The 24223-nt window shown below is 39.8% G+C and overlaps 2 protein-coding genes across 2 annotated transcripts in view; one reads left to right on the top strand and one right to left on the bottom strand.

Moving 5' to 3' along the window:
• The window catches only part of slc43a2b (solute carrier family 43 member 2b), a 186837-nt gene extending 168001 nt beyond the window's left edge, over positions 1-18836 (bottom strand). The window contains exon 1 of the mRNA XM_056247772.1: positions 18829-18836. The gene's annotated coding sequence lies outside the window, so the exon portion shown is untranslated. The remainder of the gene's footprint in view (positions 1-18828) is intronic.
• LOC130082867 (solute carrier family 46 member 3) lies at positions 9455-24221 on the top strand. Its single transcript, XM_056247774.1, has 6 exons — positions 9455-9639; positions 11783-12433; positions 22811-23057; positions 23152-23235; positions 23451-23607; positions 23866-24221. Exons 1-6 carry the CDS (start codon positions 9457-9459, stop codon positions 23963-23965), a joined length of 1422 nt encoding a protein of 473 aa, XP_056103749.1. The 5' UTR covers positions 9455-9456; the 3' UTR covers positions 23966-24221.
• The last annotated feature ends 2 nt before the right edge of the window (positions 24222-24223 follow it).

The raw sequence follows: 24223 nt of genomic DNA, 5'->3' as shown, positions 1-24223 counted from the left end.
AAAATATTCTTAAAAAATGTACATGACAAAATTACATAGGATATGACTTGTGTTGAGGCAATTTTATTTAATTATTTATATATCCCAGTTAGCTTTTTTAAAAGCATAACTTAAATATTTCATACACTACTGTTCAAAAGTTTGGGTTCGGTAAGATTTTTTAATGTTTTAGAAAGTCTCTCGTGCTCACCAAGGCTGTATTTATTTGATCCAAAATTAATAGTATATTAATAATAATAATAAAGAAAGCTTAAATGTTTAGATATTTGTAATGAAAAACAAAAATGCTGATTAAGAAAACGATTTTTTGCAGTGTAAAGTCCTCGTCACTTTGTCTTAAGCTGCGATGCCTCCCACTGGTGCATGGGCAGATGATTTCCTGGACCCACCAAAAGACTAATCCAGCTAATATCAAAACCAGCTTTTCCAAGCAAGTGTTTCTTCATACACAGTTCAGTTCGCCTGCTGACATGATTTTGAGACCTTCCGTGGCACAGATTCATTGCGCCAGCTCGGTTAACTAGGCAAAAAACTCTTCAGCATCAAGTCTGTTCTTCATACTGTATCTGGCAAAACAAGAGCTCTCACTTCATGCATGACTATAAACAGGAAGATCAAGCAAATGTAACGATACCGACTACATGAAATGTTGTAAATTGTAGTAGTCATTTTTATTAGTAATTTGTATTTTAATGGGCATTTTGCAACTTGATGTGCATGTGATGTAAGTCTTCCATTCTTAAAGGGATAGTTCACCCAAAAATGAAAATTACCCCATAATTTACTCACCCTCAAGCCATCCTTCAGTAGGTGTATATGATTTTTAAAATGGCAGTGAATGGAGGAGGATATTTTGAAGCCCAAAAAAGTGCATCCATCCATGATAAAAGTAAATCTATACGGCTCCATGATGTTAAAGGCCTTCTGAAGTGAAGCAATGCGTTTGTATAATAAAAATATCCATATTTATAACTTTATGAACTAAAATAAATACCTTCCGGCAGACGGCCTGTGCAAGTCGACTTCAAAATAGTAATACTTGGCTCAATGTATGACGTAGGATATAGGAGTAGCATAAAACTTTGACTCCTCTCGCAGTTCAAACAAATACGGCTCGGTAACAAACTTAATCTCCTCCGACATTTCTCTTTAAAAATTCTCATTTTAAACTTCTAATTAAGTGTTTTGTTTTGCTCTATCCTCTGCGCTTCAGTGTTCGTCAGTACGTCATGCGTCAGGTCAAGTGTTACTCTTTCACCGTATATCGATGCGTACGTCCGTCTGCCGGAAGCTAGTTATTTTACTTTATAAAGTTTTAAATATGGATTTTTTTAATATACAAACGTTTATTTTTACACGAACGCTTCGCTTCGCTTCAGAAGGCCTTTATTAACCCCCAGAGCTGTATGGAGCACTTTTATCATGGATGGATGCACTTTTTTGGGCTTCATCCTCCATTCACTGCCATTATAAAGTTTGGAAGAGCCAGGACATTTTTTAATATAACTCTGATTGTATTCGCCTGAAAGAAAAAAAGTCATATACTGTATATCTAGAAAGGCTCGAGGGTGATTAATGGGGTAATTTTCATTTTTGAGTGAACTACCCCTTTAATGTGAATCCTAGGATAGTTGTCATGTTAGGGTAGACACATGGACTCCTGGGGATGATAGCTTCCACCTCAGATTTTTTTGTAATGTTTGAGGACAATATTTTACCCATAGTAATAGGACAGGAATATTAAACCTAATGTCACACCTGTCAGAGATCCAGGTGTGTTACAGGTGTGGAAAGGTTCACGGAGGTACAATATGGTGGTTATACGCGTATTTGGATTTAAGCTATCTTTATTGTAATGCTGGTTAACTCTTGTATTACCTCTGTAGAGTGTAGCATAACCTAGAGAGAGTTTTCTCTGAACGAGTGAACTAGAAGAGAATGTAACTGCGTCTTTAAATGTTGTATGATAAAGTTCAGGGAAATTATTTTGCTCTGTCTCTGAAAAGGCAGTTTTCTGATTTTTTTTATTTTTATTTTTTATGAAAAATGTGACATTCCTCATGCAAAGTGGGTTTTGATATTTCAAAGAAAAAAGTTAATTTTTTTGGAAATTTTGAAAAATTGGATTTGTTTTCTTTTTGTTTGTGTGTTTTTACAATTGATACATCTTTCAATGATCAACCTTCTACACTTTTGATACAAAGGAGAATTTTTGTAAACTGTTGACTGATAAAAATTTTTCTATAGTATTATCAGTTGGTGCTTGTACAGGGTATCGTACACAGAAGTACAATAATCTGCTATTCAAGACCAGCAATCTACAAAAATCCACACACACAGCAAATATGTATTTTTCATTTGAGACTGTTGTTTACTGTTTATAATGTTTTTTTTTTTAATTACTGTGAAATATATTTTATTTTAATTCTAATGCATTTTCAAAATATGTAGCTTTGCATTATGAATTAATTTAATTTGCTTCTGTCACTGTGATAATAACGTGTCGTTGTTAACTTTCCATTTTTGCTACTCTGGCACAGATGATAATGAGTTTTCTGGATGTTTCCTGTCAAGCACAATAACATTATATACTACCACATTAAAAAAAAAAAACATTTAAAGAGCACTTATTTTTAACCATTTTATTAAAATGTAAAACGGCAACAGATCAGCTTAGCCCTTAATGTGCAAAGTAGCAAAAATGAAAAGGGTTTTCACATTACAGCAGCCTTACAAACAGTTAATATGCTTCTAATATCTGGATTAATGCAGGAAATCTTTTTTGCTTATTTTTTTTTATTCTTTTTATATTTCTAAAACTATAAATTAAGTGGTTTCCCTTCTAATTAATTAAATTTTTCATTTTTTCCATTTTGATTCTTTGCATATTTATGTTCTAAATGTATGTCTCAACAACAAACCTCAGCAACCTCAATTAAACAATCATACGGCGCCTGCTATTGTTTATAACCAAGTACAAAATTGTCACTAATCCACATTTATTATAAGGAGTAACCATGTATTTACTTGTATACTTAAAAATCTTGAAAGAGCTCATTGGTTTCTTTCCTTTCTGCCCTCAAGACAGACTTCACTGTGGCATTAGTCCATAGATGGTGATAAATGATATAAAACAACAGAATCAGGTTCTGAGACACACTGACTCTTTGTCCTGTGGACATCTAAACTACTGAATGTCAACTTAGCCCTGAAAATACTGACAGTCAATGTACACTGGGAGTGGTGGAGTCACTTATTGTACTGAATGAAATTTGTCCATCTGTCTATTTACTAACATTTGACTTCTCATGTCTTTTTTTACTGAACTTTCAGTCGCTTGTAAGCTACTATTTATTGTGTTGTAGTGCACAGTAATAAATGCATGTTTGTCTTGGCGGATCATTCCTTCCCCATGTACGTTTTCAACTTGTGATGGTTCACGCTGTAACTGTAGCATAGAGAATATAATAAGGAATGGAAAGAATTTATATATAACTCGTTTGTATTCACTATGGGGGGAGGGGATGAATATTAAAATGTTTCAAAAGACAATGCTCATATGCTTTGGTTTGTTTGTGGATGTTGCTATACAATGGCCACAAAAAAACTATTTAAACAATTAAGACACCATGCAGTGTTCACGCTTGAAATAGTTAACTGGGTCATTGTAAACTCCATCCTGGGTTATTTTGCTTCACATTTCACTCTTTGGTTAACCCAGGATTAGTATATATACTAATTAGTATGTGTATATATTCTGCTGTTCCAATCATTTCAGATGACTTTGTCCCATGACATGCGATTCATCTGAATTTAAATGTGGAATAAGTCCACACATACACCAAATATATTATGATCACATATCTTACGACAGTAGGATGCAGAGGTTTTTTTATTACTCTTTTTTTAATCCAACACTAAGAGGGAGTGGTTGCTTTTGAAAGCCAGACAAAATGTCGACAACTTTATTTGAACTACTTTTTCAAACTCATCCTATTCCGTTTGTCTGAGTCTCACACTAAATGTATTTAATGAAATATTGAGGTGTTCAGTTTTAATTTCGATTTTAGAAAATTCAGCATGTGATTTCTGTCCTCACAAATCTGTCTCTTATGTGTTGAGGACTAGTGCATCTTTGAGCCTATATTCAGTACAAGTAAAATATTTACTGTTCAAATCAGATAGGCCTACTCTTTACTCAAGTGGTTTTGGGATTGGTAACTTGTAATGCTACTCATTGCATTGTCATTGCTACTTTTATTTAAGTATTTTATTTAGGTATTGCTACTTTTATTTAAGTATGGTGTCTACTCTTTACACCTCTGTAAAATTGGATTTGCAAAAGTTTAGAATTTAAGTTGGTATTATTTTTTTATTCATTTAATGGTTGTGGAGATGTAGGCTGATATATTTTTGGGTGTGGCTCATATGTACTAATTGGCCTTTATTTTGTGAATTCAGGAAACGGGACACTGAGAAAAGATCCCACATTTATGGGCGTTGGTTTCAAGGTGAACACATTAACAGTGTGATGTAGCCTATAGTTTTTAAATATATAAATATACATTTATTATACATTTTCTTACAATTCTCTTATACATTTTCTTCTAAATTTTATAAATGTTCTTACATGTTTTCTTAGCTATACATTTTCTTGCAAATGTTCTTACAAAATGTCTTACAAATATATTTGTACACATATATATATATATGTATATATATTAACTTTGTGTGTGTGTGTATATATATATATATATATATATATATATATATATATATATATATATATATATATATATATATATATATATGTATATATTTGTGTGTGTATGTATATAATATATATTAGGGCCGGGACTCGATTAAAAAAATTAATCTAATTAATTAGAGGCTTTGTAATTAATTAATCGAAATTAATCGCATTTTAATCGCATAAATATTTGACCTGAGAACTGTGAGAAGTAATTTTTTTCACATGGATTTTTAGTATACCATTGAATAATGACTACATACATAAGCTTAAGCAACAACATATTGTTTATTTTTGTTCAACCAAGTCCAGCAGACCAGTGCAATTTTTGCCATTAAGTGTAGCAATAGCATATTGCAACAAAATAGCATATTGCTACACTACACTAATAGCCATAATAGCCATTAAGTGTAGCAATAGCATATTGCAACAAAATAGCATATTGCTACACTACACTAATAGCAATAGCGAATTCCTTGTTGCATAGCTTGCACACAACCATGCTCTTATCGACACGTCCATCCGTTCGTTTTTTGTAACAACATTTCCCAGCCACCGGCCAACCAAAGCGATCTCGTCAGCTTCTTCGTTATACTGTCTATGACCGTTTCTCAATATGCGTTCTTGTCTGTACTTGTGTTCTTGTGGACTTGTGAAACGTCATCAGTCACTGCCCAAGTACTGTTCCCCCGGTCTTGTAGGTGGAAGGGAGAAGTTGTTCCACTCAAATAAAACCGGAACAACACCCTTTTTTAACAGCCGACGACCTGTTTCTGATGCTGGTTCACGGATGTCTTCCGTTCTGAAGTGCCGGCTACACACTCTGGTGTGAGGCGTCACGGTGAATTTGTCCCTGCGAATATTGACGATCCACTTACGCCTCAGCTCCTCATCAGTAGGAAAAGTAAAAAAACTAAGTACAGAATTGTACTTTGCGGATGCCTGGCACTGTGGCACACAGCAGTGTTCGGCAGTAGTACCAGACACTCTCTGGTATTTAAACCAGGGGTCTCAAACTCAACTTAACTGGGGGCCGCTGGAGGTAGAGTCGGGGTCAGGCTGGGCCGCATCAAGTATTCCACAAAAAATAGTATTCAAGTATTCCAAAAAAGGAGCACAACTGATCCAATCTTCTCAATATTTATTATTAACGTTTCTTCTGAACTGTTCCTCTGAATTTGAACATTCCTTTCTGTACATGATTGGTTCTTCATGAGCTGTCCTTCTGACAGTTGAAGTTCATTTTACAAACTTTCTTTGTGTATAACACATATTTGTGATATTTATATTTGCTTATGTCCTTTTTATTTTCTTTATACAACACATTAATGATATTGAATGTTTTTTTTTTGGAAGGCACATTTCCTTTTATTATACTTAGAAAAACAATTATTGCTTTTGAAATACAAATATTTGCAGTCATGTCTGCCCGTCTTATTGAATTCTTTCTACACATGTATAGTGTCTCAGGCAAATACTGCACAAATCAAAGCAAACCTTCTTATCAACCTGTTGGACACATATTACAAGCTCAAAATGATTATTCTCACATTGTTTTAGAGCAGGGTCTCTCTCCAACACGTCGCTCCCGTTCACATATCGCGCTCACATATTTTGCGCGCTCAAGTTCGTTATTTCAAATGTAGGTGCGCGGCAAGCGCGCTCATAATTGAAGCGACGCGCTCATTTTTTCCAGGCGCAGTATGTTTGTACTTCGCGGTTGTCTATGACAACTATTGACAACAAACCCACCGTAAACTGTCACGAGACTATCTATGGTAGCCCATAAGGGATAAAAAAATATATATTTTTTTAAAAAACGCGGCACACGCAACGACGGGCCGCACTAACATTAAACTTTAATGTCAAGTAGGGGGCCACAAAATATCACCCCGCGGGCCGCAAATGGCCCGCGGGCCGCGAGTTTGAGACCCCTGATTTAAACTTTGATGACTTCATATCAACTCATAGACTGTAAAAAAAACTAGAAGCAGCTACCAAAACAATTCGACGCTTAGGCTAACCGGAAGTATTCGTGGTGGCTGACATTTCAGCGGAAGTACGTCACAACAGCCGTTGGCATTTAGCCTATTCAAAGCCAAATCCAGTTCAAATCCCCGGATGTGTTCTTGATCCGCCCCGTTTACCGAGGATGCACCGAGAGGTGACTTGTGCGGACTTGAGACAGCCAGGTATCCCAGAATGCATCTCGCACCAACCAGCAAGCGTCAGCAGAGGAGAAAACCCGCTTAATATCAAAATACTACTGTTATTGTGTCATGAAATGTAATTTTAAGAGTGTTTCAGGCGAGAATGTGGTTGTTTAAAACTCAAATCTGTGGTTTATTTATAAAGATAGCGCCTATTTCAAAAATGTCTCTGACGTTTTCAGAGTTGTGACATCAAGGCGTTCACCGCGGGTGTTCAACCCCAGTGGGCATTTGATGTCAATTTAACATCAAAATTACATCAAACATTGATGTCAAAATTACGTCACGAAATAGGTCAAAAATGAAAGTCAAATTGACGTCAAAGTGACAACGTCAATTTGATGTCAAGATTTTGACCTCTGCCGATGTCATTTTGATGTTATTTTGATGTCATGCTTTGTTTGCATTTGATGCCAATTCAACATTTATTTGACGTCAAGATGTCATGATGTCATTTTAATGCTATTTTGATATCATTCAATATCAAGCTTCGATAACAATTCAACATAAATGTGACATCAAACATTGATGTCAAAATTACATCAATTTATTGACATATTTTGATATCATTTAAATGCCAAGCATCACTCAATTCCAACCTTAATGTACAATGACTGACAACATACACATACTTTGAGATCTGATATGTTTTTATTTAATTTTTTTGAGCAGTGTAATACAGTGGGGGCGCTATGGGTTCACACCTCCAGGGCTCTCAAGTGCCTGTAAAAGGGAACAAGAGAACAAGAAAGCAAACATTAAAATGGGGTCTGACCATTAACATAACTAATGCTTTATATATATATACTAATATTTTTTATAGATCCCAAGACAAGCAATGCTGCCAGACGCAAATATTGCATTGCAATATGCATATTTGTGGTGCAAGTGTTCTTGAATGGATATCAGATGAATTCCGCAGCATGTTTATATAGCTAAAGCAGGTTCTAGCATTGCGCAGTGCGCAGTGCGCATCCTCTCATTATATATTGGCGACTAAACTATCAATTTTATCCAGAATGGCCTTTTTGGATTATAAAGGTAAGAATGTAACGGTCTCTTCATTCCATTTGTGGCGTTTTCTGTCACCTTTTGACATTTTCCCTCCAAAATGCTGATATGCATTTTCCCTCCAAAACTGTAGGCTACACTCTTTCCTGAGTCCTGACTGTCCAATAGACTTGAGTAAGAGACACGCTATTGGTTGTCGGTTGCTGAAAACTATAGCAAAAAATATATAGGCTATTTAAAAAAAAAATCAAAGTATTTTGAGAGAGATTTTTTTTCTCAGAAATAATTTAAAACATTTTCAAATTTATATTTTGTTATGTTCTATGAGAAAATACTTTCTCTCAAAACTTTTTTTAGTCTCAAATATTATTTTTTGCTATTGGTATGAAAACCTTTTCTCTCAAATATTCTTTTTTCTCTCATCAAATGCTTTTTTTGCTATTAGTGTGATAACCTTTTTTTTTCTCTCAGATCATTTATCTTCTCGCATGTAATAAAGACACATTTCTAGCTCCATATGAAACGAATATTATCCCAGGTTAAAATGTGTGTATAGAACGACGAGAACCCGAGGTTAAGCGAAGTCTTTAAAGCCTTAAAACGTGTGTGTAAACGTCTTTGCATTCATTCCGAAACTGCAAACAAACTTAAACTAACTTTATTTTTCTGATGTTTTAGCTCACTAAGCTTGCTTTTGAAAGCCAGACAAAATGTCGACAACTTTATTTGAACTACTTTTTCAAACTCATCCTATTCCGTTTGTCTGAGTCTCACACTATGGTATAACATACGTGCGATGTTTCTTGCCACTTGTTTTTTTATTTTTATTTTATTTTATTTTTACAACTAATGCAAAGACATCCTAACATTTTTATACGTGACTGAAATGGCCAAATGCATCTTGTACTTATACCATCTCTCTATTGGTTTCCACTCCTCCCTTCTTTCTGCTACACAAACACTGAGGGTGTGTGTTCCTTTGAGGATTTGTAGTCTTGACAAACAAACGTAAGGAGTGGAAGTCTTTGTCTTACAGGTTTCCCAAACGAATAATAAGATCAGTGCATAACGTGACATGATGGGATCTTTCTGTTCTCTGTACCCTGCGACTTTTCAAGTGGATTTGAAGGCAAAGGCAAACAGGCTTTAAATATGGAAATATTTATCCCATTATAACTTACAGGTAAGAATCACCAGCTCTATTTATCTACTCTTAAAAAATAAAGGTTCCAAAAGGATGTTTTTGATGCCATAGAAGAACTATTTTTGGTTCTATTTTTAGTTTTCTATAGATGTTAAAGGTTCTTCTTCTCCATTGTTATCAATAACAAAGCAGGCTGTCTGTCTGTCTATCACTTTAACCAAGAGACTTGTATTATTCACAATAGATGATTGAACTTATTTTTTGTCATTAGTTTAGCCACTGTTTTATGTCTTCTCAAACATCTCTCCTGTTCCTTTTGCCTGATATAGAGCAGAAGTGGGATGGGTCGTGTGTACCTGATCGAGCCGGCCGTGGCCATGTATGCGTTTGCCATGTTTATGATCTACCCTCTGCTCCAGCAGTATGTGTACCGTAGGCTGTGGTTTGAGCTGAGCGGAACAATGTACCCTGCAGAGAGTCTGTCTCACTGCTCAAACAACCACAGCTATGTCACCATTCACCAGGTGAGCGGTCACAGCCGTCACAGAGACATGATTCTTTTCATGATTCAGTCATGGCCACTTCTGAATTCTCTTTTTAATCTTTTAATCTCTTCTTAAATCTTATTTTTAATGGTTTGTATCTATGTTAAGGCATTTATCACATGTTCAGTGAAGATCTGAGTCTAATGGTAATGATATTTTTTTGTTTTTGGCAACACAGGTTAGCTACCAGTCAATGAATCTATAACTTGTAAATGTACAAGAATGACAAACAAATGGATTGTTTCTAAAATATGCCAAGCTACTTTATGGAAAAGTTTTTGGGAAAATGATCTAAAATGCTTATGGCAATGACAGCTGTATTAAGGACGGCAATTCTTTGTTTTTATTTACTTGCATATTGATTTAATACCAGTTTAATTGAAATTATGGCTATTATTGTTTACGTTTCTAGAAAAAAATGCATAAATTGATCATATAGGGGAAATAAAAATGTCTGGGTTTAATGAAGATAGAATAAAATAAAGGATACATATTAGGTGAAAAACTTTAAATGAAAATGAGAAATGTTGAGTAACTGAAATAATCTTAAGTATAATAGCACTAATATGAAATAAATCCTGAATATTTATATTAATAAAATTGAATAAATAAAAAGACAAAAGCACATAACAAAATCACTAACACTTAATATAAAATGAAAACTTTAATAGTGCATAAATAACACTTTAAAAAAAAACTCTGGTCCAAGCCAATTTTAACCTTCAATATTTAAAACAAATCATGAAAAATTACTTGAAGAGTCACAATGAACAATTTAATGCTAATTTAATATATATATTTACTTAAATTCAGAGAAAGACAGATGAAAACATTTGATACAGAATCAGGTTTGACATTCATTTTGTTTATTTAGTGCATTCAGATACTAGACTGTTTGCTGCGTCACTGTAAAGTTTATATTGATGTTCATATCTCAATAAAGGAGTTCTAGAGAACCGGTTATATTAGGTAAAGTTGAGCTCATGTTCCTTTTCAATTCACAAGCCTTTGTTGTGAGCTTGTCATTTGATACATTTGAAATACCATTATCCGATTTCTAGTTCACTTTCACTATCTCAGGGGTCTCAAACTCAACTTAACTGGGGGCCGCTGGAGGTAGAGTCTGGGTCAGGCTGGGCCGCATCAAGTATTCCACAAAAATAGTATTCAAGTATTCCAAAAAAGGAGCACAACTGATCCAATCTTCTCAATCTTTATTATTAACGTTTCTTCTGAACTGTTCCTCTGAATTTGAACATTCCTTTCTGTACATGATTGGTTCTTCATGAGCTGTCCTTCTGACAGTTGAAGTTCATTTTACAAACTTTCTTTGTCTATAACACATATTTGTAATATTTATATTTGCTTATGTCCTTTTTATTTTCTTTATACAACACATTAATGATATTGAATGTTTTTTTTGGAAGGCACATTTCCTTTTATTATATACTTAGAAAAACAATTATTGCTTTTGAAATACAAATATTTGTATTTATTGAATTCTTTCTACACATGCATAGTGTCTCAGGCAAATTACTGACTGCACAAATCAAAGCAAACCTTCTTATCAACCTGTTGGACACAAATTGCAAGCTCAAAATGATTATTCTCACATTGTTTTAGAGCAGGGTCTCTCTCCAACACGTCGCTCGCGAGCTACCAGTAGCTCGCGGCCTGATTGGTGGTAGCTCGACAAGGGGCCGTTCACATATCGCGCTCACATATTTTGCGCGCTCAAGTTCGTTATTTCAAATGTAGGTGCGCGTGCGCGGCAAGCGCGCTCATAATTGAAGTGACGAGCTCATTTTTTCCAGGCGCGCAGTATGTTTGTACTTCGCGGTTGTCTATGGCAACTATTGACAACAAACCCACCGTAAGGTAGCCCATTTAAAACGCGGCACACGCAACGACGGGCCGCACTAACATTACACTTTAATGTCAAGTAGGGGGCCACAAAATATCACCCCGCGGGCCGCAAATGGCCCGCGGGCCGCGAGTTTGAGACCCCTGCACTATCTCTTTCTAACTAACTAGTCAATCAACTAAGCTTTAAAGGCATAACTAGCAGAATTTGTGGGTGATAATAAACATTTGAACCTCCAGTTTTTCTCTCCTCTCTCAGGCAGTGCAGAAGGAGACGTCTCTTTTCCTCCTCAAGAGTGAACTGTGCTTCCTCGTTCCCAGTCTCATATCCACGCTGCTCCTGGTCTCGTACAGCGACTACTGCGGGCGTAAAGTTGCCATCGTTTCTCCACTGGTGGGCGAAACTCTGTTTTCCCTGAGCTACGTTTTGGTCAGTAGATTTTCCTTCAGCCTCAATTACCTGCTAGCTGCCTCCTTCCTAACAGGCCTGATGGGCGGACCCACCACTCTGATCGGCGGATGTTTCGCCTATGTGGCCGATCTCTGCGGAGAAGGACAGAAGACTGTCCGAATGGCTCGACTGGACATGATTTTAGGGGTTTTGTCTGGCTTAGCTTCTCTGTGTACTGGATTCTACATTGAAGCAGCTGGCTTCACTTGGCCCTTCCTCACCGCTGCGTTTGTGCATCTGTTAAACCTCCTCTATGTGCTGGCGTTCTTGAAGGAGTCCCTGGTTCTTCCGAATCCCATTCTGTCTACGTCCAGCTGCTCAGATTCAGAAGCCCCTCGGCTGCGACAGTCTCAGGCTCTTACCGCCCGTCTGCAGGGCGTCTACCTGCTCTTTGCGGCCTCCAAACGGAGAAGGAACGTAGTGCTGTTGCTCATGCTTGCTGCTTTTGCCTTTTTTAGGGTGATTATGATAATTCTGATTTTATTCACAAGCTCCATCAGTTGGAGGAACATCATAAGTAAGGGTGAAGTGTGTACGCTTTGTGCCTCTTGTGGCAAAAAACAGAATTGCAAAAATAATGATCAGGTTATATTGACAGGTTATACTATAAGCTGAAGTCATACGATACTGTACAATTGACCCGTTTCAGCTTCAGAGTAAAAATTAAAAATAAATAAAATAAAAGGGTAATTACACTTTTTTTTTTTTTTTAATTAAGAGAGAAATGTCAGCAAAAATGCATTACATTAAATGGAAAAGACATTTATAATCTTACAAACAATTTCTATTTTCAAATAAATGCTGTTTTTTAAACTATTTTATCACTGTCAGCATTGATAATAGCATTGATGATAATTAGCATTGATAATAAGAAATGTTTCCTGAGCAGCAAATCAGCATATAGAATGATTTTTGAAGGTGATGTGACACTGAAGACTAGAGTAATGATGCTGAAAATTCAGCCTTGCCATCACTGGAATAATTTTAAAATATGTTAAAGCAGATAATTACGGAAGAGGATTAGGGCCAAAAATAAAACCGTCTCGAGTTTAAAGTCATTATAATGCGAAATTAAACTCGTTAAATTTCGAGAAAAAAGTCGAAATACAATCTTGAGAATAAACTCATTAAATATCGAGAATAAAGTCGTTGTGTTTCGAGAAAAAAACTCTTTAAATTTCGAGAATAAAGTCGTTGTGTTTCGAGAAACTGTCTCCATGGTTACTTTGTAAAAACCTTTGCATTGCTGCCACACTACCATTTTCTGTCCCCATGTCCGCGAGGAGCTCTCGGGACACCCTCCTATGCCAGTAATTGTTTTTATGAAGTAGCTATAACTGGCTACTACTGTAGGATCGTTATTGGTTGTGTACGCCTCCATCCACAGAATGTAACGACTGTAACCATCTATACAGCCATTAATGGCAATGCCGTATACGGTTTTAATTTATCATAGCTGTCATGGCAGAGTGCTATGGAATGCCAAAGCTGACTTAATTAAAAATAAATAAATACATAAATGAATATACGAATAAATGTAAAAAAGCAAAAATACATACATAAATACATAAATAAATATACAAAGAAATGTAAAAAAGTACAAATAAATGAGTATTTATACTTTTATTTCCTTATTTATGTATAATTGTATTTTTTCACACATTTTTATTTATTTTTATTTATACATTTATTCATTTATTTATTTCCACTTTTATTTATTTCCACATTCATTTATGTATATATGTTTTTATGTCTACATTTATTTATTTTCACATTTATTTATTTATACATTTATTTATTTCCACATTTATTTATTTCCACATTTATTTATTTCGACATTTCTTTGTCCGTATGCTAATGAGGGGGGCGTGTTTTACCTCAGACATCAGCAATCGAGCTCAGAGTGGCAGTGCTGAAGCTTTGAGGCCACAGTTACACGACAATATCTCATTTTAAGTCATCACCCTAACTGTTTGCAGGGTAGGCTATAGGGTTAACACACGTGACACTAGCACACATGAACAGAAACTGCACTTCAACGGGTCTGATAGCAGGCACTTGGACATGGAAGGGCATGAAAGTATCCACTATTAATAACAATGTAAACGCGGTGGATAGGGCTGATAAGAGCTTGCGTTTACTGTCGATGATGAGACTCGCACACCAGCGCAGAACGCGGAAAGAAACCAGCGCACATTTCACTGACTTCTACGCAAGCATATTGATCAATGAGTTTGAAACGCGACTCAATATACGGTTTACATTCGCGTTTCATAATTTCGCATGCATAACAGGTGACAATTCAAATGCTTAAAACACAACCCATATTTCATAGATGCTGCTCTATACTGATTAATCACAAGTCATCAATTTGGAATTATTCTTAAATCAAACAAAAGGGGCTCATGTAAACGCAGCTAGTGAGCCACGCATCTCACCCCATGCAGTGGAGGACAGAAGCATCATCATGCCCATTCAAACTGCCCATGGTCGTGCTGATATTGCCCCCTATAAATTGATGTTATATCTACCAAACCTTATAGGTAGGCTATACATCATCATATATGTCAAGTTCTTAATATTAATCGATAAACTACTCAGTTATAATTATAATAAGGCACTATGGCTGTTATCAGTAAAATAAAATTAACAAAAGTCATTAAGTCATTAAAAGTCAAAATCTTAATACAGAGGAGAATGCTTTTACACTGCAAATACAATTGCATAAAAGTCGTTATGAGATTAATGTTAAAAATAAATGAATATAGAAATATGAAATGAATTAAATTAAATTGTATGTTTAAATATAAAACTAAAACAGCCAGTAGGTGGCGGTAAGTCACTGTCTAAACGAGTGAGTCATTTCATTAATTCAGACCGATTCATTCAAATAGCCTACTGATTCATTCCGTTCGGGGGGGGGGGGGGGGGGAAATTATAATAAAATTATCTCATACATGGGCTTTTTTTTTTTACAGCATTTATTTCATTTCAGCTCAGACACACATCGCCCCGCCATAATTTTGCTCCTTGAGCTGTACAGTTTAACTGTAACAGGTGGTGTTTTCCCTTCTTATACTGTCTATGTGTTTTCCCGCGAACTGAATGAATCAGTATTTGAATGAATTGGTCTGAATTAATGATATGACTCACTCGTTTAGACAGTGACTTACCGCCACCTACTGGCTGTTTTAGTTTCATATTTAAACATACCATTTAATTGATTCCATCATTTCATATTTCTATATTCATTTATTTTTAACATTAATCTCATAACGACTTTTATGCAATTGTATTTGCAGTGTAAATGTATTCTCCTCTGTATTAATATTTTGACTTTTAATGACTTAATGACTTTTGTTAATTTTATTTTACTAATAACAGCCATAGCCTTATTATAATTATAACTGAGTAGTTTATCGATTAATATTAAGAACTTGACATATATGATGATGTATAGCCTACCTATAAGGTTTGGTAGATATAACATCAATTTATAGGGGGCAATATCAGCACGACCATGGGCAGTTTGAATGGGCATGATGATGCTTCTGTCCTCCACTGCATGGGGTGAGATGCGTGGCTCACTAGCTGCGTTTACATGAGCCCCTTTTGTTTGATTTAAGAATAATTCCAAATTGATGACTTGTGATTAATCAGTATCTAAGAGCAGCATCTATGAAATATGGGTTGTGTTTTAAGCATTTGAATTGTCACCTGTTATGCATGCGAAATTATGAAACGCGAATGTAAACCGTGTATTGAGTCGTGTTTCAAACTCATTGATCAATATGCTTGCGTAGAAGTCAGTGAAATGTGCGCTGGTTCTCTTACGAGAGTATCTCTCGTACTGCGTAATAGCTTACGCTAGGGGAAAAACTCTTTTCCGCGAGATATTGAAGCCAAAAATTATCCTTAATTTTTTATTAATGTAAAACGCTTTGCAGCAGCAAGCAGACATAGGCGAAACAGCTCGCGCGCCTATTGGTTGCTCTGCAGCAAATGCAGCAGCCTATCGAGAGAGACTCTGCGTGACGTAATGACCAATGGGGGCAATTCGCGCCCATATCGTCACGTCCCGCCAGAAGGGGCGTGGTCTCACCCTATAAATATGCTCGTTAGGCTGATACAAGCTGATTTTTACCTCTTCAGCGAAGCACACGCATCGCTGGATCCGGAGTGAGAAGCCGCGCCGTCGAAGCAAGCCTTTCAGCGGGACGAGCTCTGGAGTCGCTGGCCTCGCCGCCTTCAACTGCCGTACCTGCTGCGCTTTCCGGCGTTCTATATCCTTTCATACTCTGTGTGTATTTACTCTGTTGAGAGTGTTTGCTCGCTTACTTGACGCGACTCACACTTCTCTCACAAAAAGAGCTGCGTCTTTTTAAAGATGCCTTCCTGTGGCTCGTGCCGCGCCCCGCTCAGCGATGGAGACCGGCACGTCATCTGTGTTTCCTGCCTGGGTGAGGATCACGCGGCTCTCGCGCTCGCTGACGGCGGATGCCCTCATTGCGCTCGAGTCGCTCACTGACGGACAACGGCCGCCGCCTGCCGCCGCGTCCATCCACGAGTTTGACGAACCCACCGAGGCGTGTTCTCTTCTGGCATCCGATAGTGAGGATTGGGCGAGCTCCGTGGATCTCCCCTCCGCTAGCGTTTCCCGCCAGACCACTGGTAAGAGAGCCGGCATTGAGACTGAGCTGATGCGTCTGCTCTCTCAGGCCGTGGGAAGCATCGGCCTCGACTGGGAGGCGCCCGCGCAACCGCCGCGCAACAGGCGAGCTCTGTGGACCTCCGCCTTCTGTCCGCCACGCATCGCTGGATCCGGAGTGAGAAGCCGCGCCGTCGAAGCAAGCCTTTCAGCGGGACGAGCTCTGGAGTCGCTGGCCTCGCCGCCTTCAACTGCCGTACCTGCTGCGCTTTCCGGCGTTCTATATCCTTTCATACTCTGTGTGTATTTACTCTGTTGAGAGTGTTTGCTCGCTTACTTGACGCGACTCACACTTCTCTCACAAAAAGAGCTGCGTCTTTTTAAAGATGCCTTCCTGTGGCTCGTGCCGCGCCCCGCTCAGCGATGGAGACCGGCACGTCATCTGTGTTTCCTGCCTGGGTGAGGATCACGCGGCTCTCGCGCTCGCTGACGGCGGATGCCCTCATTGCGCTCGAGTCGCTCACTGACGGACAACGGCCGCCGCCTGCCGCCGCGTCCATCCACGAGTTTGACGAACCCACCGAGGCGTGTTCTCTTCTGGCATCCGATAGTGAGGATTGGGCGAGCTCCATGGATCTCCCCTCCGCTAGCGTTTCCCGCCAGACCACTGGTAAGAGAGCCGGCATTGAGACTGAGCTGATGCGTCTGCTCTCTCAGGCCGTGGGAAGCATCGGCCTCGACTGGGAGGCGCCCGCGCAACCGCCGCGCAACAGGCGAGCTCTGTGGACCTCCGCCTTCTGTCCGCGAGTCGTCAAGGAAACGGGCCAGCATCAAGACCGCGAGCCCTAAAAACCGCGGCTAGCTTTCTTTACGTTATAAGAAATCTACCCCGCCCCCCATGGGCGTGCGTCACCGGCAAATGAGAAAAGAGTGTGTTTTAGTCCCCGCCGAGGCCGGACTAATCTCCATTTCTCAAACATTTCTCAGCTCCTAGTTTGAGCGGCTGAAAATGTCATTATTGCAGCAATGAGCCTGTTGTATAACACGCACACCTGCATATAAACGCCGACACACACAAAACTGTGATGACGCTCTCTTATCTGCTTGCGCTAGTGTAGTTCTCCCTGTGGCCCAGTGGCAGAACCTGAAGCTTTCACGCGAGAGACCCGTGTTCGATCCCGGCTCTCGCAGCAGATAAAAATTTAGTCTCGCCGCGGCCAGACTTCCACCGAAACTTTTCGCTCGTTCAGTTCCAGAAAATGCGACTGTTCCAGTGTATTTTGCAGTAAACAAGCTGGTACCACGGCCCGCTTGCCTGCACATAAAGGCCGTTTCCATGGCGACCCAGAAAAATCATGTAATCTTTGTATTTCTGGTTTTCCGGCCACAGCCGATGGTGTTATAAGTGTAATAAAATGCTCACAGCCCAGTGTTCATTTCTACACACAAACACAGCCCGCCACGGTACAGGGCTCGCACAAATGAAATCGACGCATGTCAATTGTGTATTAAATGTAGTGAATGTGCCCACAACCCAGTGCCCACAAACACTACCACGGTTTCTGTAAAACGAAACCAACACAAGTCTTCCTAGCCTCCTAGGAAATCGGTGTTTCAGTCTCGCCGTGGCCAGACTTCCACTGAAATTTTCGCTCGTTCAGTTCCAGAAAATGTGACTGTTCCAGTGTATTTTGCAGTAAGCAAGCCAGTACCATGCCCGCTTGCCTGCACACAAATGCTGTTCCCACGGCGACCCAGATAAATCACATAAATGGTGTATTTTCTGGTATTCCGGCCACAGCCGATGGTGTTATGAGTGTATTGAAAATGCCTACAACCCAGGGCTCATTTCTACACACAAACACAGCCCACAAAAATGCAGGACTCGCACAAACAATCCGGCCACGGCAGATGGTGTTATGAGTGTTGTAAGAATGCCCACCCAGTGCCCATTCCCACACCCAGACACAGCCGGCCACGGTGCAGGGCTAGCACAAATAAAATCGTCTCAGGTCGATTGTGCAAACAATGTAGTAAACGCGCCCATGTCACCATGCCCGCTCACACTACATGCTGCGTGTCCCTTGGTTTCTGTAAAAACGAAACCAACACACATTCAGTCGGCCATGACCGACAATGTTTTCAGTGTAATAAATGTGCCCGCAGCCCCGCGCCCACATTTTCTCACAGACACGCCGATTCCTACGGGATCTCCCCCGCTCGCTTTTTCTGCACAATCTGCCATAAAAAAGCTGAGCGCGGCCAGGCCGCCCGCTGTGATCAGCGCGCCCCCCGCCTCGAACGCTGTAAACACGGTGTTGTGTTCCCAGTATGCCCGGGCTCTCGAGCTGCCGTTTTGTCGCGGCCGGAGCCCGGATTTCATTCTGCCTCTAGCTATTCACGCAGATGCGTGGTCAAAGCTTCCCGGGGTATCAGAATGGGTGCTGAACACTATAAAGAGAGGCTATTCGCTACAATTCGCTCGACGCCCGCGCCGTTAAAGCAGGGGAATGGTCGCTGCACCCGCAGACGGTCCAGCTGCTGTGGAAAACGTTCGGCAGAGCACAGGTGGACCTATTCGCGTCCCACGAAAACGCTCATTGCCCGGAGTTTTTCTCGAAAAGCAAGGATGCGCTGGCTCATCTTTGGCCCCGCTGCCCCCTATATGCTTTTCCTCCTGTCTCGCTCCTGCCTCAGGTGTTGGAACGAATCAGGGAGAACGGATGCCCAGTGCTGCTCGTAGCTCCGCTCTGGACAAACCAGACGTGGTTCCCTGCCCTGATGCAGCTGACCAGCACTGCCCCATGGCCTGTACCATTGAGGAGAGACCTCCTCTCTCAGGCGGAGGGCTCGATTTGGCACCCTCGCCCGGAGTTGTGGTCCCTGCACGCATGGGCCATCAACGGGTACCCGCTAGCCTCCCAGAAGGAGTGTTAAACACGATCGCGCAGGCTAGAGCTGCGTCTACCAGGCGGCTCTACTCCTCGAAATGGTCTGTTTTCTCTGCATGGTGTCAAGCCCAGAGCTTTTCACCTGTGGAATGCGGGGTTTCGGAAGTACTTTCATTCCTTCAAGAGCTACTGGATAAGGGCAGGACCCCATCCACGCTCAAAGTATATGTGGCGGCCATAGCAACGTTTGCAAAACCGGTGTCTGGCCAGTCGCTGGGGAAAAACGACTTAGTCGTGCGTTTCCTTAGGGGAGCTCGGAGGCTGAACCCTCCCAGGCCCCCTTCAGTCCCGGCGTGGGACCTTTCCACGGTCCTGGAGGCCATGAAAGGCGCCCCTTTCGAGCCAATCCAGCTGGTGGACATGAAACACCTGTCGTTCAAAACAGTGTTTCTCATGGCTCTCGCTTCAGTGAAGCGCATAGGGGACTTACAGGCGCTTTCAGTAAGCGCGTCGTGTATGGAGTTTGGGCCTAATGACTCGAAGGTCATTCAGACAGACGGAGCAGCTTTTTGTTTTGTTTGGCGGGCGTTCCAAGGGACTCGCCGCCTCAAAACAGAGCCTATCCAGATTGATAGTGGATGCCATTGCGCTCGCTTACTCTGCGAAGGGCCTACAGTGCCCCTTGGGTGTCAGGGCGCACTCCACGAGAGGCGTGGCCTCTTCGTGGGCATGGTCGAGCGGGGTTTCCCTGCAAGATATCTGTACGGCCGCGGGCTGGGCCTCGCCGTCTACATTTATAAAATACTATAACCTGGAGGTACCCGCCTTACAAGCTAAGCTTTTGGCGGTCTAAAATTCAGTGCTATCTGCCCCGCTGTGCGGCCCAGATGCTGAGTTTACTGCAGCCCCATGAGTGTTGACACACGTATGGCCACCCAGATCAGGCTGAAAGCTTTCACCCTGGCTGCGCGTTTTATTGTCATATGATAGCCCCGCTGGGTGCTTTTTTATAGGGAATGACGCTTCCAGCCTCTCTTCCTCCACTCTATGTGAGTTTATGGTGATTATGCACTACATGAGCCCTGGGCTTCGGCCCCCGGGACTTTGGTGTTGGATCCCTGTACGCACGGCGTGTTGCATTGTGTTCCCCTAGCGTAAGCTATTACGCAGTACGAGAGATACTCTCGTAAGAGAACGTACTCGGTTACTAACGTAACCTCGGTTCTCTCTAGAGAGGGAACGAGTACTGCGTATCTTGCCGTGCTTGGAATACGCTCTGGTTCGCTTCAGCGATAAAAACCAGCTTGTATCAGCCTAACGAGCATATTTATAGGGTGAGACCACGCCCCTTCTGGCGGGACGTGACGATATGGGCGCGAATTGCCCCCATTGGTCATTACGTCACGCAGAGTCTCTCTCGATAGGCTGCTGCATTTGCTGCAGAGCAACCAATAGGCGCGCGAGCTGTTTCGCCTATGTCTGCTTGCTGCTGCAAAGCGTTTTACATTAATAAAAAATTAAGGATAATTTTTGGCTTCAATATCTCGCGGAAAAGAGTTTTTCCCCTAGCGTAAGCTATTACGCAGTACTCGTTCCCTCTCTAGAGAGAACCGAGGTTACGTTAGTAACCGAGTACGTTTCTCTCCGCGTTCTGCGCTGGTGTGCGAGTCTCATCATCGACAGTAAACGCAAGCTCTTATCAGCCCTATCCACCGCGTTTACATTGTTATTAATAGTGGATACTTTCATGCCCTTCCATGTCCAAGTGCCTGCTATCAGACCCGTTGAAGTGCAGTTTCTGTTCATGTGTGCTAGTGTGTTAACCCTATAGCCTACCCTACATACAGTTAGGGTGATATACATGACTTAAAATGTGATATTGTCCGCACAGCTCTTGCGTTTCGTTTGGTCACACACCACAAGGTGTAACTGTGGCCTCAAAGCTTCAGCACTGCCACTCTGAGCTCGATTGCTGATGCCTGAGGTAAAACACGCCCCCCTCGTTAGCATACGGACAAAGAAATGTCTAAATAAATAAATGTGGAAATAAATAAATGTGGAAATAAATAAATGTATAAATAAATAAATGTGAAAATAAATAAATGTAGACATAAAAACATATATACATAAATGAATGTGGAAATAAATAAAAGTGGAAATAAATAAATGAATAAATGTATAAATAAAAAAATAAAAAAATGTGTGAAAAAATACAATTATACATAAATAAGGAAATAAAAGTATAAATACTCATTTATTTGTACTTTTTTACATTTCTTTGTATATTTATTTATGTATTTATTTATGTATTTTTGCTTTTTTACATTTATTCGTATATTTATTTATGTATTTATTTTTAATTAAGTCAGCTTTGGCATTCCATAGAGTGCATTTGGGCCAGCGCTGTTCGTTGTTCATGCAGCAGTTGTTCAAGTGACGGCTCAAACGTCTTTTATCAGTAAAGTTCTGCACGGGCAAATTCAGTGACACTTTTAATGCAATACATTACTGCTAAAGTTGATAGTATTTCTTTGTTACTGAAATAAACTCTAAAATATAGCTTGACTAAGTGATCCAACTCTGCCATGTCCTCTATGCTATGCAATGAACACTGATCGAATGCGTTATTCTCTACATTTCATTTAGACTTTTTTCTCGAAACACAACGACTTTATTCTCGAAATTTAATGAGTTTATTCTCAAGATTGTATTTCGACTTTTTTCTCGAAATTTAACGAGTTTAATTTCGCATTATAATGACTTTAATCTCGAGATGGTTTTATTTTTGGCCCTAATCCTCTTCCGTAATTATCTGCTTTAACATATTTTAAAATTATTCCAGTGATGGCAAGGCTGAATTTTCAGCATCATTACTCTAGTCTTCAGTGTCACATCACCTTCAAAAATCATTCTATTATGCTGATTTGCTGCTCAGGAAACATTTCTTATTATCAATGCTAATTATCATCAATGCTATTATCAATGCTGACAGTGATAAAATAGTTTAAAAAACAGCATTTATTTGAAAATAGAAATTGTTTGTAAGATTATAAATGTTTTATTATTGCTTGGCCCTAATCCTCTTCCGTAGTAAATAGCTATTTTAAAATGTAAAAATATTTCATAATATTACTGTTTTTCTATATTTTTGATCAAATCTCTTGGTAACTTCTATTAGAAACATTTTTAAAAATTCCACCCTATCCCAAACTTTTGAACGGTATAGTGTTTAAACTTTATATGCAAAAATAAAAGTTATGTAGTTTTTGTGTGTGTGTGTGTGTGTGTCCCTCACAGGTAGCTCTGCAGGGTGGCATGTCCATCTTCATCTTGTATGAACTGAACACTCCTCTGTGCTGGAGTGAGGTGTTTGTGGGTTATGGCTCAGCTCTCTCGACTGCTATCTATCTGGTGAGTTTTGCCGGTGTGGCACTGCTGTCCCGCTGTGTGCCTGATGCCTACATCATCCTTCTGGGGTTGATGTCTGTGGCAGTCGGCCTCATCATGGCAGCGTTTGCAAAGTCTACCTTGCTCATGTTCCTGGGTAAGACTGAGTTTGGACATTGATGGAGTTTCTAATGGATGGATGGATGGACTATTTTCCGGTGCAACAATGGTGTATGTTTTATTCATTGCAGTGCGGCTGCCTTTGCTGCTGTCCATCATGCCGACTCCTGTCCTACGATCCATGATGTCCAAAATAGTGTCTGGATCTGAGCAAGGTAAGAAACTTAACAGTGTAGAACATAATAGAATAACTTTTTTTAAATAATTTTCAGTTCAGTTTAATCATTATAGTATTTTGCACATCATCCCCATCTAGCCAAATAAATCCAGGAGTTGCACAAAAAAAGTAGGACATTCCCAATTCACATGAACTCTGAATTATTGATGGCTGTTGTAAGGTTGTTTCTTGTGCCTGTGTGTTTGTGTACAGGTGCCATGTTTGCGTGTATAGCCTTTGTGGAGATGTTGAGTGTTGGCGTTTCATTTACAATGTTCAGCAGCATCTATGCATCTACACTGTCCTGGTTTTCCGGGTTTAGTTTCCTGCTGGCTGCAGGCCTCACTGTCATACCAGCCACCCTGATCTGGTGAGTGTCCCACCGCTATATCCTCCATTATCCTTGTGAAAACATGTTTTTATTCAAGAAATAGTTCAGCCAAAAATGTAAACTGTTATTTATCAAACTTTCTGAGGCCATAGTGTAACAAAATCCAATGCAAGGCCTTAATTTTTAAGTGCTTACCAAATAATTTCCAATGAGGATATTATTATCCGTTTAATTCTATTTAAAATTGTCACAGATTAAATTTTGAAATGTAACTTGTACTGTAAATCTCCCCTTTAGTGTTATTCTTTGTCTCCGTCTGGATGTGTATGAAGAATCTATGATACTGACACAGCAGAGCATGGAAGACCACACAGAAATCTTTGAAATTCCACCATGACATGGACACCGGGAAGTCTTTGACACGACAATAGTGTCCTCTAGTGGAACGTTAGGATATAATTACGGGAATCGAGAGGTTACAACTCTGGGACTAAGAACTCTGATCTGAACGTCCGAAAGACGTTCTTGATTTCTTCTTCTCCTAAATGAATGATTCTTTATGATGAAGAACAGCTTGAAGACTTCCATTTGGAAAAAAATGACTAAAGAAATTCTGTTTTTACTGTAGATTTTATTTAATTTCATGCATACTTCT

This window comes from Rhinichthys klamathensis, unplaced genomic scaffold, assembly GCF_029890125.1.
Source record: "Rhinichthys klamathensis goyatoka isolate OS25496 unplaced genomic scaffold, OSU_Roscu_1.1 h1tg000050l_1, whole genome shotgun sequence".
Lineage (NCBI taxonomy): Eukaryota > Metazoa > Chordata > Actinopteri > Cypriniformes > Leuciscidae > Rhinichthys > Rhinichthys klamathensis.
Note: the sequence above shows the minus strand (reverse complement) of the source record. Positions and strands in the feature narration are given on the sequence as shown.

Coding starts and splice junctions, on each gene's coding strand:
- LOC130082867 (XM_056247774.1), top strand. CDS start 9,457: ATGGGTCGTGTGTACCTGATCGAGCCGGCCGTGGCCATGTATGCGTTT. Junction 12,434..22,810: donor CTGCTTTTGCCTTTTTTAGG/GTGATTATGATA, acceptor TGTCCCTCACAG/GTAGCTCTGCAGGGTGGCAT. Junction 23,236..23,450: donor AGTGTCTGGATCTGAGCAAG/GTAAGAAACTTA, acceptor GTTTGTGTACAG/GTGCCATGTTTGCGTGTATA.